The sequence below is a fragment of the Sinocyclocheilus rhinocerous genome, unplaced genomic scaffold (assembly GCF_001515625.1).
Source record: "Sinocyclocheilus rhinocerous isolate Xijiao unplaced genomic scaffold, SAMN03320098_v1.1 scaffold1444, whole genome shotgun sequence".
Lineage (NCBI taxonomy): Eukaryota > Metazoa > Chordata > Actinopteri > Cypriniformes > Cyprinidae > Sinocyclocheilus > Sinocyclocheilus rhinocerous.
Window position 1 is genome coordinate 121,832 of NW_015654934.1, and position 18,603 is coordinate 140,434.

Genomic DNA, 18,603 nt, shown 5'->3' on the forward strand with positions numbered 1-18,603 from the left:
TATTATTCATGGTGTATTTCACCCCACAGAGGTGTAAAGCAAAACATTTTGTGTTGTATAATGTATAACCAGCACATAACATTCCATGCAGAAAGAAGACCAGAGCGATTCCTTTGTAAACACAGAGGGTAGCTGGGTGCACTGATATGGCATGTGGGGTCACTGCCATCCATCACAGCAGCCTGACAGCATGACTACATTCCCTTCATAGCTATAGTATCCCACCTAACATGATCTGTACACACTGTCCTCAGGGCAATCACTGGACTGTCAACCACTAATAATATATATTAATATATTATTATAATATAACCACTGCTTTTAAAATCACTCATGGTTAAATTATTTGCATTTGCTAATCATTTGGATAAAAGCATCTGATAAACAAAACTAACTAATACTCCTACCGTATTTCTTAATCTTAGCTTTTTTTATTTTAACACTTAATAAAACATATCTAAAATCAAGTTTTATCTTTTAGCATTAGTTAATGCAATGTGAACTAACATGAACAACTGTTTTTCTATTAACTAACATAAACAAAGATTAATAAATGCTATAAAAATATATTGCTCGCTGTTAGTTCACATTAGCTAATGCATTAACTAATGTTAACAAGTGAGACCTTATTGTAAAGTGTTACTGTAATAATTATATTACTTTTTATACAGTAAAACTATTAATACTATATATACCCATTTTGATTTCTGCAGTGTAGTCAAAGGGAGGAGTTTAATTTGACAGACCTCTTGCTGAGGAAATAAGCACTAAAATGCAGAAAGAATTGATTGTCCTTATATCAGATTAGGGATTGATATCCCTAAAACAAATCTACAAAAGAAAAGGATCAAAAAGTTCACATTCTTATTAAGAAACAAGATTACGTGTCTCACAGTCTCTTATATAATATGTTTAACATGTTTAACAATGTACATACTGCCCAAATAAAACCGATTTTACCCTGTGAAGGACCAAATGTTGAGCTCTCTTGAATAAATCCAGCTGGATCCTTACTGACCATGTGCTCAGTGTTACCACAAACTACCATTCAAATTCAGCTGCCATCAGAGATCCTGTTCTGTGCAGCCAATCACTGGTGGTCAGCTGTTGACTCACTCTGATTCATAGAGAACTTCTGGACTATCATTCGGGATAGTTAAGGATCTATTATATGGCAATAAAACTTATATTTATTTAAAAATACTGTGTTACTAAATAAACAACACTAAATGCACGTGACTAAAAAAAGATCACCACATTAATGATGAATGAGACCCTCATGCTGATTAATTTTAGAAGTACTTGCTGCACATGGCCTGTAGATGGTGCCAGAGGATAATGCAAATATATGGGGCACAGTGAAGGACTTGCAATTGACTGACTGTGGCTATTTATTTCTCTACCTGAACGGTCTGTCTGTCTGTGATTCCTCCATAGACTGATATCTGAGGCATAGCCTGCTGTCTGCTGGAGGAGTTTGTTGTAGTGTTGCTGCCGGTGGAGGCTGAGGTGGTGCTAGGGGTGGTGTCACTGGCACTGGAGGCCACGGTGCCCTGCTCCTTCTCCATGGGGGGCCTCCGCCTGCCTGTGCCCGATCCACGGTTACTGTCGATCCTTTACACTCCCCTCCAGCTGAGAAAGACAGAGTAGCAACATGTCCATCATTGAAAGTCTTTCTTTACATTGCTGACAGTGAGTACATGTCATTAGGTGCGTCCCAAATCATGTACTTATGCACTATTCTATGACATTTTGTAGTATAAACAGTGCGAGTAGTGTGTTCACACTGAAAATTTCAAAAAGAAAAAGTGCACTTTAAATACCCGGATGATGCACTTAAATAACCGAAAAAGCAAAGTGTGGAATGTTGGACACTTCATGCACTCAACTGTCACAGCTTTAATTACGTAGCAAAGGGGGAGGGGCTATCAGACTCAGATTATGAATGACAACCTTATGTAATTCATACTCTACATGGTTGAGTACATAGTGCATAAGTACACAGTGTATAAGTGCATATTGTATAGTCATTTGGGACTTGGAACTTGGCAGCATATTTTTTTTTTCTTTTTGACAAAGTAAATTTTGTCACTGCTGCTCATAAAAGTACTTAAATATATTAAATATGGAGTTACAATAATCTTAGGTATTATCACACATATATAGAGCAGATATCTAAAAAAAATCTAATAAAAATTATACCATAAAAAGCACCACGGTTCCAACCAAAATTACGCCAGTGGGCATGACTCTCAAAATATCCTGTTCATTCAACTTATATTCAAGCCACTGCTGTATGAACGAATAACTGATGTGACTCCTCTTTTCATTTTTCGTGATAGCTGCAAATATAACGTAACCATAGAGACAGTGACTAAAGTAAATATCAATGATGCTGCCACCGTAGACATTATAGTTACTGTTATAGTTATCGTCTTTGGTGTGAACGGGCCTTAAAGGGTTAGTTCACCCAAAAATGAAAATTCTGTCATTAATTACTCACCCTCATGTCGTTTCAAACCTGTAAGACCTTCATTCACATTCATAACACAAATTAAGGTATTTTTGATTAAATCCGAGAGCTCTCTGACCCTCCATTGACAGCAACGCAACTGAAACGTTCTTCTACTTGATTTGTTTTCCGAATATGAACAAAGGTCTTAAAGGTTTGGATCGACATGAGGGTGAGTAATTAATGACAAAATTTTCATTTTTTGGTGAACTATCCCTTTAAAACTAAAAAACGTATTCTGCTGCTATGTTAAAGTGGCCTGTATGTGTTTGTGTACACATGTATAATTTTGCACATACATTTGAGTTTATGCTTCTGTTTTACAAATGTAATTAATTTTTTTCATCACCAATTATATCATTAGCATAATAGTTTAATTACAAATTTTGAAGGAATGTGTGATATTAAAATTTTGGTCATACTGAAAAATGTATTCAAAATATGGCTGCTAACTTCTATTCTATTTTGTCTAAATGTATTAAAAATAAAACACTAAAAACTAAAATAAACTAATCAGGTGAATTTAGGCATATATTGTAATGTTGAGATTTGCTAAAGATTACATTTAACAGTATTATTAAATTGATGGTTTTAACAGATTATCTTTAAGTGAGCATTAAATGATGACAAAGAGGGAAAACAGAGGGAAAATGAGCATGATAATTAAGTTTCACATGCTACTTCCAAAGCTACGAACAGTTTCATTCAGATTACTTGCAATTAGCCAAGCTTTCTGCTACCCTGAGGGGAGACCAGCACTAAATCAATCACAGACTTTCACGTGATTCCAGTATACTTTAGTGGTTTGCTGTGTTAAACATCATGCATTAAAATCCATGTCACTCTTACATTGAGTTCCATCTGACAGGATCACGATTTAATCCGTGCAGACAGGTCCTTTTCACCACTAAATCCTCTTATTTTAAATTCTCACTGAAAGTGACAGCTACACCGTTTGTTGGACGTTTTGTGGTTCTTGACTGCCTAACTGTAACACCTCTCACAATTGCAGGCCTCAGTTCATTTATGATCCACTTGCCCACGCCAGTAGCTCTGAACATGTGAATCTATTTCTATTTTTCTTCTTTCATTGTAATTTGTATTTTGATTGCACTTATTTGTAATTAGAATGATAGCCGTCAGCTAAGAAGAAGCTTTTGATATTTGTATTGCTCATTTACTGCACTTAAGTGGCAAACTATCCCGCGGTAGTTTCGATTTGAGCCATTCACCTGCTAGGCTTTTGTTGTGCTAACTGTGAAGAGGTCCACAGCTGTTTTCACTCAAGAGTCGATAAGCTGTGTATTTATTTGTTATCTGTTCAGCCGTCATGTTCAGCCTTCTCGTGTGAAGACCGACTCGGGTAAAAACATGTGACTTAAGGCACTTAAGTATCTTTTATTTTCCTTGTTACACACTTTCCTTTTTGCCCTCTCTATTGCACATCTATCATGTGTTTCCAATACATTCCTGTTGTCTCTCAACAATGCTCTAACCTCAAACACAGACGGCAATGCAATCTTGCTAACCTGCGTCCTATCATGCACCTCTTCTACTGCACACACCTCTCTCTTTTTCTGTGGGTCTCTGGAATTGTCAGTCAGTTATCAACAAAGCAGACTTCATTCCTGCAATTGCTTCTCAGTCTACTCTTAGTATCTTGGGCTTGACTGAGACCTGGATTCGTCCAGAAGACTCAGTAACCCCTGCTGCTCTCTCTAACAACTCTTTCTCTCACACACCCCGTCAGGTTGGGACGGGTGGGGTACTGGTCTCCTCATTTCTAACAACTGGAAATGCTCAACCCACTCTCCCCTATGCAATAATAACTCGTTTGAATCTCATGTTATTACTGTAACAGCTCCTATAAATGTTGTCCATGTTGTAGTAATTTATCGCCCTCCTGGTCAACTGGGCACTTTTATAGAGGAGTCGGATTGGCTTCTGTCCTCATTCCCGGAGGATGGCAGTCCACTGGTAGTCTTTGGCGACTTCAACATCCATTTGGAGAAGCCTTACACTGCAGGCTTCCTCTTACTCCAAGCTTCATTTGATTTCAAACGGCTTACCACCACAAGCACTCACAAATCAGACAACCAGCTTGACTTAATTTACACATGCAATTGTTTTGCAAACAACATTTTGGTAAAACCCCTACACATCTTTAATCATTTCTTTATTACATTTAACCTAGGCCTACATCTTACTACCAGTGTGCCACCAACCCCTCTACTTGTTACTTTTAGGCGAAACCTTCGCTCCCTTTTAGCCAAACTCAGGGCAGCAGAGAGAAAATGGCGCAAATCAAAAGAACTGTCGGACCTGAGTATGTATCAGTCTTTCATCTTTCTCTGTTGAAGTCCATACTGCAAAATCTTCTTATTTCCACAACAAGATCAACAGCGCTTCAGACACATGCAATCTCTTCAAAACATTAAATTCTCTCCTCTGTCTCCCTCCACCACCTTGCTACATTCTTCACAGACAAAACTAAAACCCTTAGCAGTCAGTTCTCAGCTCCATGCACAAAGGAACTCAAACCAACCACATCCACTACTAAAACTCTTTTCTCCTCCTGTACCCTCACTGAGGCAGAAGTATCTAAACTTCTCCTCTCCAGCCATACTACAACCTGCCCTCTAGACCAATCCCCTCATACCTTCTCAAATTAAATCTCTCCTACACTCTTACCAGTACTCACACATATCAACACATCTCTTCTCACAGGCATTTTTCCCACCGCATTCAAGCAGGCTCGGGTAACCTCACTGCTTAAAAAAACCTATATTAAACGTTTCACTTGTTACAGCTACAGACCTATCTCTCTCCTTCCATTCATAGCGAAAACACTTGAACGAGTTCTTTTCAAACAGGTATCATTATTTCTTTCACGGAATAACCAACTGGACATTAACCAGTCAGGTTTTAGAAGTGGCCATTCAACTGAGACTGCATTACTGTCAGGCACTGAAGCCTTGCAGATTGCGAAAGCTGATTCCAAATCATCAATTTTTATTCTGCTCGATCTATCTGCCGTTTTTGACACTGTCAATCATCAGATCCTCCTGTCTGCCCTTTCATCACTGGACATCACAGGGATTCCACTTCGCTGGTTTGAATCCTATCTCACAGGTAGGTCTTTCAGGGTGGCCTGGGGAGGGGAGATATCCAAAGCACATCAACTGGTCACTGCGTTTCCTCAGGCATCAGTTATTGGAGCCCCTCTCTTCTCCATATACACTACATCACTGGGACCCATCATGTAGGCACATGGTTTCTCCTACCATTGCTATGCTGATGACACAGCTCTATCTCTCATTTCAACCAGATGATCCAACAGTAGCTGCACAGATCTCAGGCTGCCGGACATCTCGGCATGGATAAAAGAACATCACCTACAGCTCAACCTGGCAAAGACTGAGCTTCTCGTCTTCCCTGCCACTCTGCCTCTACAGCATAATTTCACCATTCAGCTAGGTTTATCAACAATTACTCGATCAAGTTCGGTCAGAAATCTTGGTGTAATCTTTGATGACCAGCTGACTTTCAAAGAGCACATTGCAAAAACCGCTCGATCATGCAGGTTTGCATTGCACAACAACAGAAAGATCAGGCCCTTCCTAACGGAGTATGCTGCAAAACTCATGCGCAATCAAGCCTCTACAAATGATTCAGAATGCAGCAGCATGATCGTTCTTCAACAAACCCAAAAGGGCCCACGTCACACCTCTCTTTATCTCCCTGCACTGGCTACTGGTTGCGGCTCGCATCAAGTTCAAGACATTAATGCTTGTGTATAGAACAGCCTCAGGCTCAGCACCCTCCTACTTCCACTCACTCTTACAAATTTACATCCCCTCCAGAAGCCTGAGATCTACAAGTGAGCGACTCTCTTCTATTACATTCTGACTGACTGAACAGATTTTTGATATTCATCTTTGTTCAAAAGTTATGATGTCTCATACTTAACAAAGTTGACCAAAATTTGGTTCAGAGGCTGTATCTCGGCCAAGCTTTGATCAATCGAAACGAAACTTGGGACACTTAATCAACCATGTTCTAAGGGTACATGCCTAATTTGGCAACAGCGCCACCTATGGATCATGAGATACGAAAAATGGCTATTTTTGCAAATAACTTTTGAACAGTTAATCAGAAAATAATAATCTTCTATGGATTCCTTGGGTCATGCCAAATTTGTGGATGTCGATTTTGCCAGGATCAGACGAATGGCCTGTTTGAAAATTGTCATAAATTGTAATATCTTTTGAACCATTTGACATATTTGCAAAAAAAAATTGGCAGGGAAGTACCTGAGAAGTTTGAACACAGCACCACTGTTCCAGAGATTTAATGATTTTTGCTAAAATGCTTAAAACATTGTCCAAATTTTATTATTTGTGTATCCTTTCATTTTGTGGGTTATGCAGATTCTGACAATATCTCATTGGTCATTTTCCATTAATGTGCTTGTCTGCCATTTTAAAATAAATGAAAAACAGTTTTTTCGGTGGTACTCCTACAAATTTTGTCCAATTTTGTCAAAAATCAGATCAAATGATCTTTGGACCGAGCCGCACAGAAATGACTGAACAGATTTTTGATATTCGCTACCATTCCCGAGAAATGCTTCTCCAAAGTAGACCGTGGATGTGTTTGTTGACTAGTTAGCTTAGCATACTAATTGGTTAACATCCTAACTGGTTGCCATTCTTTCTAATGTGGCTCTTCAGCTATCAGGTTAACCATAAGATATGTTAGCAATAAGTTAACTTAGCATGCTAATCTGGTTAACATTCTAAGTCATGCTTTTGTGTGCTCATTCTCACGCTGAAACCTCTCCTCAACACCCTGGCGAATGTGCATGAGCGACTAGCTCAATGTGTTACACCACAGACCCTGAATGCTTCATGTCATGGGTTTGAAACTCAGTGTGAAACATGCCCAGATCGCAAGAGGTACTGTGGTGAGAAATGATGCAGAAGTTGCTTCTGTTGCAGGCAATGTGCCTTTCCAAGATTAATCTCATCTGAAACTGATTGTATATTAAATATGACATGCAGTGCTTTTATGTACAAATTCATTATTTTGAATTGATTCTCAGTTAAACTTACGAACTTCAGCATCTTTGTGAACTCCCATCTTCCCAGTGGCGCAACAAGATTAATCTTCTTGGATTAGAAATAAATGTATTTTTATTCATGCTGTGTTCATTTTCATTTGAACTTCTGTTCATTCAAGTTAATTCTCGCCTATAATTCTGAAACGGCTGTTTTTCACGTTCATTCACTTTCTGCTGTTTTTGCGCTTCCTGCTCTGCACTGCACCATATTGTATATTGCACTGCTTGCAGCTATATTGTTATTTTTTTTAGTTTGTTATAGAAATAACTCTATATATGTTATAGAGTTAATGAACCACCTGCAGTTAAAAGACAGAAATGTCTTTACAATGTCCCTAAAATTCACCCTTATATATATTATATATGATAACATTAGAAAATAATATTTTGAATAAACTTTTGGAAATTACATTTTCATAACTTAACACACATTTATGCACGATGCATTTAAAAATGCGAGACACATGGCAGTAAAATGGAAAAAACTTTAAAAAATTGAAAAAATTATGAAAGCCTCAAATTTACTGCTACTAGCATCTGCTAATAACATCTAAAACATGTCATAGAAAATTAATACTATGATGGTTCAAGAAGTTTTTTTTAAACATTTAAAGACAACATGACATGGCACTTGCAACACTTTCATAATGCAAACTATTTCCAATAAAGGTAGAATATTATTATAAATAATGTAAGGCTGAACTTTTGGTTTTGAAAAAAAAAAAACTTTTGAAAAACGAAACAACATTATTGGTTGATATTTTTGATAACCTTCATGACATCAGAAAAGAATGGTAATTTCAGAGGCAGAGAAACAGATTAAAGTCTAATTTTTAAAAAATGTAACATCTTTTAACTTGAGTGCCATGTTTTTATAATGCTGTGTCATCAGAATCAGAATCTTTATTTGTCATTATACAAAAAGTACAACGAAATTATATGCAATCCTATTCATTGCAAAATCAATCTCAATCTACCACCTTAGAACCAATTATCCTATATGAAAAAAATAAATAAATAAAAATAAAATAATAATAAAATCCTATATACTAAATATATAATATATAAATGCATGAGACACTGCAAAAAGATGGGAGACAAAAGCGCAGAAAATTGTTAGCTGAGAACATTCCACAAATGGTTTAACTGCAGCTAATTCATTAACTCATGTATGTAGAGCATAAAATTACTAGCAGGGAACTCTCTAAAATCAAACTTTAAAATTTTGTAAAAACAGTTCACAAGCCAAAACCCAGTCAGTAGCACTGTACTCACTCAGATAGTCTGACAGCTTCCACCACAACTTGTGACAGGATACAACTAGCAGCAAGAAGAATCCAAACTCTGACTCTCCTCTGAACCAGAACTCCTCCCATCACAGATGACTGGGACCCAATAAAGTCATTAAACAAACACACATCAAAGGCTGCTGCCGGGGGAAATGAGCTGGGGTTTTCTTCTTGGGGGCCTGGGAGCACACTTGTTGATCTAAATAGACCCGGCCCTACTTCCTTTACTCAGCAGAGGAACAGCTAGACCAACAGTGAGGCCACTGAACCAAATGGGAGAGATCCTCTTCGATAGTGCAATACACCTGCTGTAATGTGTCTAACGCATTCAGACGGGCCTAAAATGTTGAGCTATTTGCGTTTGTTTGGGTGCACATAAAGAGAAAAAGAGACTTCACACGGTACTACAGTGAGATTTTCTATTATAATTCTAGATATTGAAGTCATCAGAATACATTTGTGGAATTTGTTTGATCCCACTTAACCTTCCATTAGATGTGGAATCGTTCAAGGACATAAAAGCTTAATACAGTCCATTCTCCATTACCTTAAAAGGGAGACTTGTCCTCTCTTTGTAGTTCTTCCTCTCTCTCTCCTCTCTTCTCATTATTAAACTGGCTAACACAACACACTACACATTATTCCACTTAATTTGCTCTCTAGTCTGCATTAGAGACCTCCACACCACACAGCTCTGTAGCTAACTGAACGTCCAGTGCCATCATCATCCGAGTATCCTCTCGCAGTCAGACACCAAATTGAGTTACACTCATTGAAGACCAAAGTGCTTTTTGTGTAGCAACCAGGATGCGAAGTCTGCACTGAGTGATACCAATAGGATTAGCATGAGCGAGCCGGAGCTGTAAAAGGCAAGGTTAGTTTCAAGGCGTTCAGGTAGAGATGGGTTATCAGCACAATGCAGAGGCCACATCAAACAATCAGGGCTAAACCCTCAGGGTGAATGACTGCAGATGGATGAGACACCCAATCTGTGCCTGTCTGGACAGGTTAAACCAGTCTGCTATGATCACAGCAACCTGGCCATCAAAAGATGTTGAGTAACTGCTAAAACCAGTTGTGTGTCTTGTCATGCATTTGTCATGTCATAAACTGACAGCTTGACTGAAGAGAGTTGATTAATGGTCAGTCACTGTTCTGAGTACTGCACATATGTGTATTCACATGTCTTGCAGTGTTACATTCTAAACTTGTATTTTAAACAGCATTTTGCTATATATATATATATAATGTATTATGCATGCAGCTTTTATGAGCTCGTATTAATTGAGAGACTATGAGTCTGTGTGTGTGTCTGTATAGATAGATAGATAGATAGATAGTAGTGATTATAATATATTTTATATTAGTTAATATAAATTAACTATTAATGCAAAATAAAAAAATTACAAAATATAAAATATACAAATATCTCTTTTTATATAAGTTAAAACAAAATTAACTTCATAAAATGTTACATATATTGTAAATATAGTTTAATATATTGTAACATATTTTAATATTAATAATAATTGACTATTGGTTAATTTAAAATTTAAAATTATTATAAAAATATAAAATTATGTTCATGCATTGTGAATGTACATGAATTAACAATGAACAAAAGTATATTTCTAAATAAACATTACCTAGATTAATAAATGCTGTGAAAATTATTAATTGTTAGTTCATGATAACCAATGTGTTAAATAATGTTATTAATGTATAATGTATTTTTATTGTGTGTAATGTTGTTTTGTTAGATTGTTTATAACGTTATGAATTGATAAACCACAGTGGTAATCTGTATTATTATAATAGTCCATTAAAATGATCTCACATGTATTGTAAACATTTAAAGGGGTCCTATTATGCTCTTTTACAAAGTCTTGATTTTGTTTTGGGGGTGTACTAGAACAGGCTCTCATACTAGGTTGTTCGAAAATGCCTTGTCGGGAAATGTCATGCCCCTTATCATAGCCGCCTGCAGCTTCAGTGTAAATATTGCGTCAAAATCAATTTGAGCGCGATTTAAACCCGGATGATTGCAACCACTCTAAGTTCGTCTGCCTTGTGAAAGCTAGCGTGTCTCCGACATAGTGATAACACTCGTTGCCTTCTCTAGTGCAGCTCAACCAGGTCTCGTCCCATTCGTCAGTATTTGTGATATCACAGATCCCAGAAATAATGCGTTGTAGTCCAAACGAGTCATTCATTGTAGTTTTTGAAAAGTGATTTCTATTAAATAAAATCTCCTTTTGAAATCGACTTTGAGCTTTGTAACTTTGCAGATCTTTTTTTATACTCAAACAGCAATATTACTGACTAACTAAAGTTGAAAAAGTGAAAAAGCATAATAGGACCCCTTTAATCTAAAATAAGATCTGAAATTTGCATTTCATGCTCACCACTCATCTAGTTAAACTAACAGTCTCTCAGGATATTAGCTTCATCACAGGATGCTTGCTATCAGTTTTGACACCTTTGGCCAAGTGTGAGTGAACAGTAAAGCAATTAGGAGTTTCTACAGTTAATGGATATGTCAGACATGGCGTCACCTCGAGATCTGACACTTTGGAAATTCATTCTGTCAGATTCAATGGTGCTCAGTAGCACAAGAGCGTATATCACTTAGAAAGATTTCACTGCAGCGAAGGACCTTGACAAAACATGTTCGCTTAACAATGTCCCTGTTGAGCATACATCAATGCTTGTCGTAAATCAGAGACGTGGAGAGCTGGAAAAAATAGAGAGCACAGATGGAACCTCTAGCATGCGTGAATCAGTAACATTCTCTTCTATTATCATCATCTATCTCAAACACATGCAATGACTCAACAGAGCAATTCTTCAGTACTTCAGATGAAATTCTCCTCCTTGAGTTGCACACCAAACCAGTTACCGCAAAACAGTTCAAAGTGAGAAATTTATCTTAACCTTGACACGCCATTGTTCTGTCCTGCCAGAACTCTCTCTTCTCTGGTATCCATCATTCGCCACATTAGCACATTCCCTCTATGTGACAACCAGGCAGAGGAGATTTGTGGCCCTCATTTCCTTAAGATCCACCATAAAACTGCCGGCTTTGTCTGCAAGGGCCACATCGTTGTTGAACTGAAAAAGCATGAAATATGACCCCCAGTCGCCTTGGTATCATTATGAAGAGCCCGACAGAGGGTGGTTTCTCTGTCTGGCAGCTATCACGAGTGTTTTTAGAGGAACTGTAGTTTGCATGACCCACCTTTAAAAAATAAAGGTACTTTATTGGCATTGATGGTTCCATGAAGAACATTTAGCATCCATGGAAACTTTCCATTGCACACAAGGTCCTTTATAGTGGAAAGGGGTTCGTTAGATTGTTAAAATGTTCTTCACATTAAGAAAAAAATGGTTCTTTTAAGAACTTATCACTGAAAAGTTCTTTGGTAGACCCAAAATTTTTCTTCTGTGTATGAGATGACACATTAATGTCAGATGGGATTTGAGCATAGAAGCCAGACAGAATTTTCCACATGCAAATATCCAGGCGGCTGAAAAAAAATCAGGGTGTTCACATTGCATGTAAATGGAAGGGGAAATGAATATACAGACCATGTGTTTGCATATTTAAATAGTCCAGTTTAAATATAGAGCTAGTTTATCATCAGTGACTGAACAGGAATGCCAAGTAAGTGGTGCAATTTCACAATGATTTGGAATTCTGTGCATTCAAAGCTATCATTTAAAATGGAGCAGATTAACACATAAATAAGGTGCTCACAGAGCCAGATAAATTGGAACAGTAGCATTTTTTTTGTTTTGTTCAATTTTGCTGTTGTTTTATTCAGCCGAGTGCACACAAAGATGTGTATCATTTTTGATTATCACGTGGAGTCCAAGCGTGAAATAACTATACTATAACAACTATAACAACGCAGGCCTCCCGGGCACACAATCGTTAGCACCATCTGATTAATATGTTTTAATCAAAAAATAATGCCTTTAGTTGCACAAAACCATTTTAAAACAGCACTCTTGGGAGGCCTGAGCTGTTCTTAAAGGCATGCCTAAATCTGATAGCTGACTGTAGCCCATTAAATTCCTGCTTTTCTTAGGATTATGAGGAGAGTCAGTGTAAAAATATCAGAATATTCATGCTGCTGATATGGAAATAAACAAACATTTTGTCTTTGAAAGGATAGTTCACCCAGAAAAAAAAAAATCAGTCATTAATGTCGTCTTTATGTTGTCCAAACCTGTATGACTTTCTTTTGTGGAACACAAAAGGAGATGAAAATGGATAGGGAGATTAGTCATAAAAATGATAATTTGACAACTATGGTCACTGTTCACTTTCACTCTATGGAAAAAAGAAACACAGAAAAAAGAAAATCATACAGGATTCAAAAGAGAGAGATGAGAAATTCTGGGGTGAACTCTCCTTTTAAATGAAACATGAAATGATTGGTTTGTCTTAAACAAGTCACTAGTCCAGCTCAAAGATGCTCTCACACTGGGACTATAAATTACCGTCTTCCTGCCAAAAGAGTGAGAGCTTTTCAAGCTGTATTCTTCCCCTTTGTCTCAGCATAAAAAGACTGCAGCCAGCAGCACACGTGGCCATCTCTGTGCAAACTCCCAGAGCCGTAAAACTACATTACCACAGGGAAGGAATCAGATACACATATGCCCAAGAGACCACTCAGTTTACAAAGCACCTCAAAGCCTTCCAGCCTATGAGTTATTACTGACAGAACCCGAAGAACACAGGTGAAAATCAGTTTGTACTATTTCTTTGAGTGACACAATTTAAAACTGAATTGTGTCATTTATGCAACCAACATGACCAGAAATATATTGATTGTTGCAAACAGGTTTCTCAAACTCTACCCCTCCACCATAGAGTGCAGAAGTTGGGTTTTGTAAGTATAAAATCCATTTTCCAATTCCATTTCATTTTCTCAGTAAGGGAATAGATTTTTAACAATAAACCATTAAAAACAGACCTACTGTGAGATATGAGATTGTTAATAGTATATGGTTTTGTTGAACCCAACAGTCCGCATAATTTGAACTTACTTTTTTAAATAACCATGTTTAACAGTGGGATAACCTTTAAAAAACTACAATGCCCATTCTGCAAAAAAAAACTCCACCAATCAGAGGTGCCAAAAGAACGCACACACCAACTCACATAACGAAAATAACATAATAGAGTCAAATACCCTTTATTATGCATAAAAGTTACACATTTCAGTTTTAAATTTGCAGTTTTGTAACTTTTTCCCATTTTGAAGCAGTACATAATATATTTTTAGTGGACATTATGTTTCATAGCAAATGGTGACTGGCAGTTTTTCAGTTGCACACATAGCTAAAACACCTGAGCAAACCTTGTTCTTGTGAAACACAACCACCTGTCATAGCCACATTCTCTAAGCGTGAAGCTGTCGGACAGTACTTAGCAAACGGGGAGGAAGAGATGACAGATCCTGTATGTAATTTAAGCCCTCAGAGTTAAACTGCCTCTCTGATCATTGATTTACTTCAGTCCTAAGGTGGAAAGCCTAGAGTGTAACGTAAGAAATTAAAAGTGACTGTAAATATTAAAAACCTCAGAACTATGAAGCTTTAATGTGTCTTAAGAAGCTTTGTAACTCTAATTTGTCTAACAATGTCTAGAGATGTAACACTCAAAAAATTAGCCCATTAGCCCTTGAGTGGTAAAACCTCCAAATCTGATAAGAACTGACAACATCAATTTTAATTAAAAGACTCTTGATTGACAAATGTGCCACCATAGGGTTTTCCTCCTTTGTAAGAGATTTAGCAGTCATAGAAAAAATCATATTATGGTATTTCTTATCGAACACACCTTTAAACATTCCTCTGACTTTCTGCACCCGACCAGCAAATGTTAGTCTTGCAAATTATTTTGTGTTATATGTGATAGTGTACATCTTTATATTATTATAATAAACTGTGATTTTTAGTATGTTGTTGTATACCTTTATCTTTTTTTTTTCTTTTCTCTCTGGAATGCTTGATTCTGACTGGTCAGTCAAAACATTCATCTGTAATTATTTTATATAAAGACCACTAAATTAAGACAAAAAAAAAAACGTATATTTGATCATTGTCCAAAAAATTATTTTAACTCAATTCAGTATTTCATGTTCATTTATGCATTTATTTAGTAAGTAGCTGTCTAATAGGTTGAATAATGACTGATCACCCTGTTGAGATGATATTTTGCAGTACTGACCTACTGACTGTACATTATATCTTATTTTGGATATGCAGAGGAGGAAATGTGACTGTATTTCAGTATTTTGGGGAAATCCCAAAGTTATGACATCCACAGAAGCAAAATATTTAAATGTGGATGTTTTTACATATATAACCCTAACAATATGAGCCAGTCAAGAAAAAAAAGTTGGAATATGGGCCAAATATCAGTGGTTGCTGCCCTTGCTGGTGAGGAACCAAATCATTAATGCCCTAAGCTTTGCTTCTCCAAAAAAAAAAAAAGGAAAGAAAATGGAGATTTATGTCAAGCAGCTGTGTAGCTGTCGGCTGCTGAGCCATAGAGCTGAGTGAGAGGGAGAGGAGGACAGAGAACACCTGGGTATGGAGCTCAGAGGCAGGCAAGAATCACTTTCATCTGCCCAGGCAGCAGTGGAGGGAGAGAGAGAGTTGTCTGCACTCACTTCATACACTCTCAAACAGTTACTACAGGCTGTCAGCAGCTCTCACACATTCTCATTCAGACCCTAGTCGGCTTTACTCTGGGGGAAAAAAAAGCCCCCCTCTGCCAGGAAAGTGAGACCTGAGCATTTTGAGAAAACTATTTTACTCATTATACATTAGTTAGTTCCGGCTCTCAAATTTAATTGGTCAAGAGATGTTACAAGAGTGCTTATCACTGTGAGTTTTTGCTGTTTGTATCACTCAGCTTGTCTGTGTTAGTGACTTTTTCTACATTTTATGAGCGAGTCATTGAATCATTCATTCAGCCGTTTAGTTCAAACACATCGATTCATTCAGGAACTAAACAAGTGACTGTTGTTATGAGTGAGTCATCGAATAATTCACTCAACCAATTCGTTCCAAACCCGAATATGTAAAAAGGATCAACAGCCGGCCATGTTATGCTTAAAATGTAAGTTACTCAATATTAATTTCATGTTTATTGAAATCAATATCTCACTCATAATCATGCTTTTGTTACAGCACTCTTGATGGTATTATATATTTCTTATGCAATATGGAATAGGAAGTGTTTTTAAACAAAATGTATTCAATTGAAAGTAACTGAAAATGTTACCTCTCCAGGATAACAAGGCATGATCAAACGCTTGTTGTTGCAAATATTGCCAGATTTAGTAGTACTGACCTACTGAATGACTGAGAAGTATCGGTTAGTTATGCTGATGCAGCACTCAATTTGATTAATCACTTTCGGCGGCTTTGACTCTTGAACCAGGGCATCACAAGCATACACCCATTCTGCAAATATTTCTCTAAGGGCAAAACTTGTCATTCTCAGGAAAGACAGGAGAGAAGAGCAGGGAACATATCTAAATGTCAGATAAGTATCAGAAACTGTCAGAAAAGAAAGCGAGAGCCCTGACATATGGTCTGTTTTGAGTTTGTGTTAATGGTTGAGTCACACGGTAGCGTCATCAGGCATGACAGAAGAATGTCATGGTGAACGCGTTCATTCGCTGGGTCTGCATCTCATCTTCATGAGGGCTTGGACAGCGCTGTATGAAAACATCTTGGCTCATCTGTTACTGTTTCTCACCGCTTTCATCGCTGGAGATGGATTTCACCATTAGATGCCACATAGCACATATTGTTGAGTCCTGTATAGCTCATTAGAGATCAAGGGGTCACTGCATGTGCTCAAAAACAGACCTCTTCCTTCAAAAGAACCATCACCAGCATGTGATATATGGCCTAAACTGGATCCATTTAGTGCTGGATGGATTTGGTCTACTGAAGGAAAAGATGGAAAAATGTATTGTCAACTGGACTTAATTTAATCAATCGAAATTTCTTCTAGAACATTGTAGTGATACTTCAACTGCTTTAGAACACTTGAGTGTTTCCAGATCTCCAGAGAAAACAATCCTAGAAGTTGCAATGAAATGGAAGTATCAACATGTCTTTTCTTCTGTATTGTGACATATATATATATATATCTGTGTGTCGCAGATTATCAAAAAATTAAACATGTAGGCTGGGAACTTGGTTCTATGCCTCAGTTGTTGATTGTATTTTAGCATGTGAGCACTGCATAAATGTGAAAATGAATGAGGTTTTGCAGTTGATTGTAAGGGGTGGAGTTTAAGTGAAACTACATAATTTGAGTAATTTTCACTGGAAGATTGAGTTATGACAGTTTGATTAAAAAGTAGAAGGTCAAAAAAAAAAAAAAGGAAACATACATGCATGAATTGTTCACAATAACATCTATAATATGCATTAAAGGAATAGTTCACCCAAAAAATGAAAGTTCTTCTATCATTTACTCACCCTCAAGTTGTTCCAAACCTGCATTAATTTCTTTCTCCGGCTGAACACAAAAGAAAATATTTTGAAGCATATCTTCTTTTGTGTTCTGCAGAATAAATTCATAGAGGTTTATTGGAACAACTTGAGGATAAGTAAATGATGAAAGAATTTTCGTTTTTGAGTGAACTACAGATATGGTGATTTTTCATTTCAACTTTAGACACGTCTGTAAATATTCTGTAAATACTTCCAAAAAAGCAACTCAATCTGCAATTGCCCATATTTATAGGTAACTTTATAGAGAAAAAAGCTAAAAATCACTTATAATAAGTGAACATGGCAACACTAATAAACTTTTACCTATGTTTTTATTTTCCTGACTAGATTAAATCAAAGGCATTTTTATGAACTACCTGAGTGCACTCAAGTATCTAATCACTTAATGCAACATTTGTTTCTTCCACAGAAAATATCAGGCCTTGAGAGAGAATAATAAAGGAAAAACCTTGCCTGAGTGTGCTAATTTCATTCTATCTGTTCTCTTTTGACTACAGGAGCCTCTTGCGCTACTCAACGATCCCCTCATTTCCTGGTGCTTTAAGGGGGACCGGAGTTGTGTCCCTCCTGTTTGATTGATTATTAGAGTGACCTGAGGGTGAGGGTGACCTACTCAAGCACATTGTGAGGCCCATGACACAGGAAAGGCAAGTGTAAAACATGAGGGTCTTACCCCAATTACCGTACAGAAGTGCAGAAGTGACCTGCCCATTGGCGGTTTGAGAGCAACAAGCTTTGCTTAATTCATCTACAAAAACCTAGAAGTAGGCCACCTTAGTACTACACAACACACAACATGAAATACTGAACTATAAACTATTGCTTCCTTCATTCTACAGCACAACTGCACAAGAAACCATAGCATATCATTCTATAAAACACATGTGACCCGGGACCACAAAACCAGTCTTAAGTGTCAATTTTTCAAAATTGAGATGTATACATCTCTGAATAAAGCTGAATAAATAAGCTTTCCATTGATGTATGGTTTGTTAGGATAGGACAATATTTGGTCGAGATACAACTATTTGAAAATCTGGAATCCGAGGGTGCAAACAAATCAAAATATTGAGAAAATCGCCTTTAAAGTTATCCAAATGAAGTCCTTAGCAATGCATATTACTAAT

General features: G+C 37.1%; 1 protein-coding gene across 2 annotated transcripts in view; it reads right to left on the reverse strand.

Annotated features, from left to right (window-relative positions):
• The window catches only part of LOC107717766 (polyhomeotic-like protein 2), a 45,224-nt gene that overhangs the window by 23,197 nt on the left and 3,424 nt on the right, over positions 1 to 18,603 (reverse strand). For both annotated transcript variants that reach the window (XM_016524603.1, XM_016524602.1), the window contains exon 2: positions 1,404 to 1,632. In XM_016524603.1, coding sequence (XP_016380089.1) covers positions 1,404 to 1,568 — 165 coding nt within the window. In that variant the 5' untranslated portion in view covers positions 1,569 to 1,632. The remainder of the gene's footprint in view (positions 1 to 1,403; positions 1,633 to 18,603) is intronic.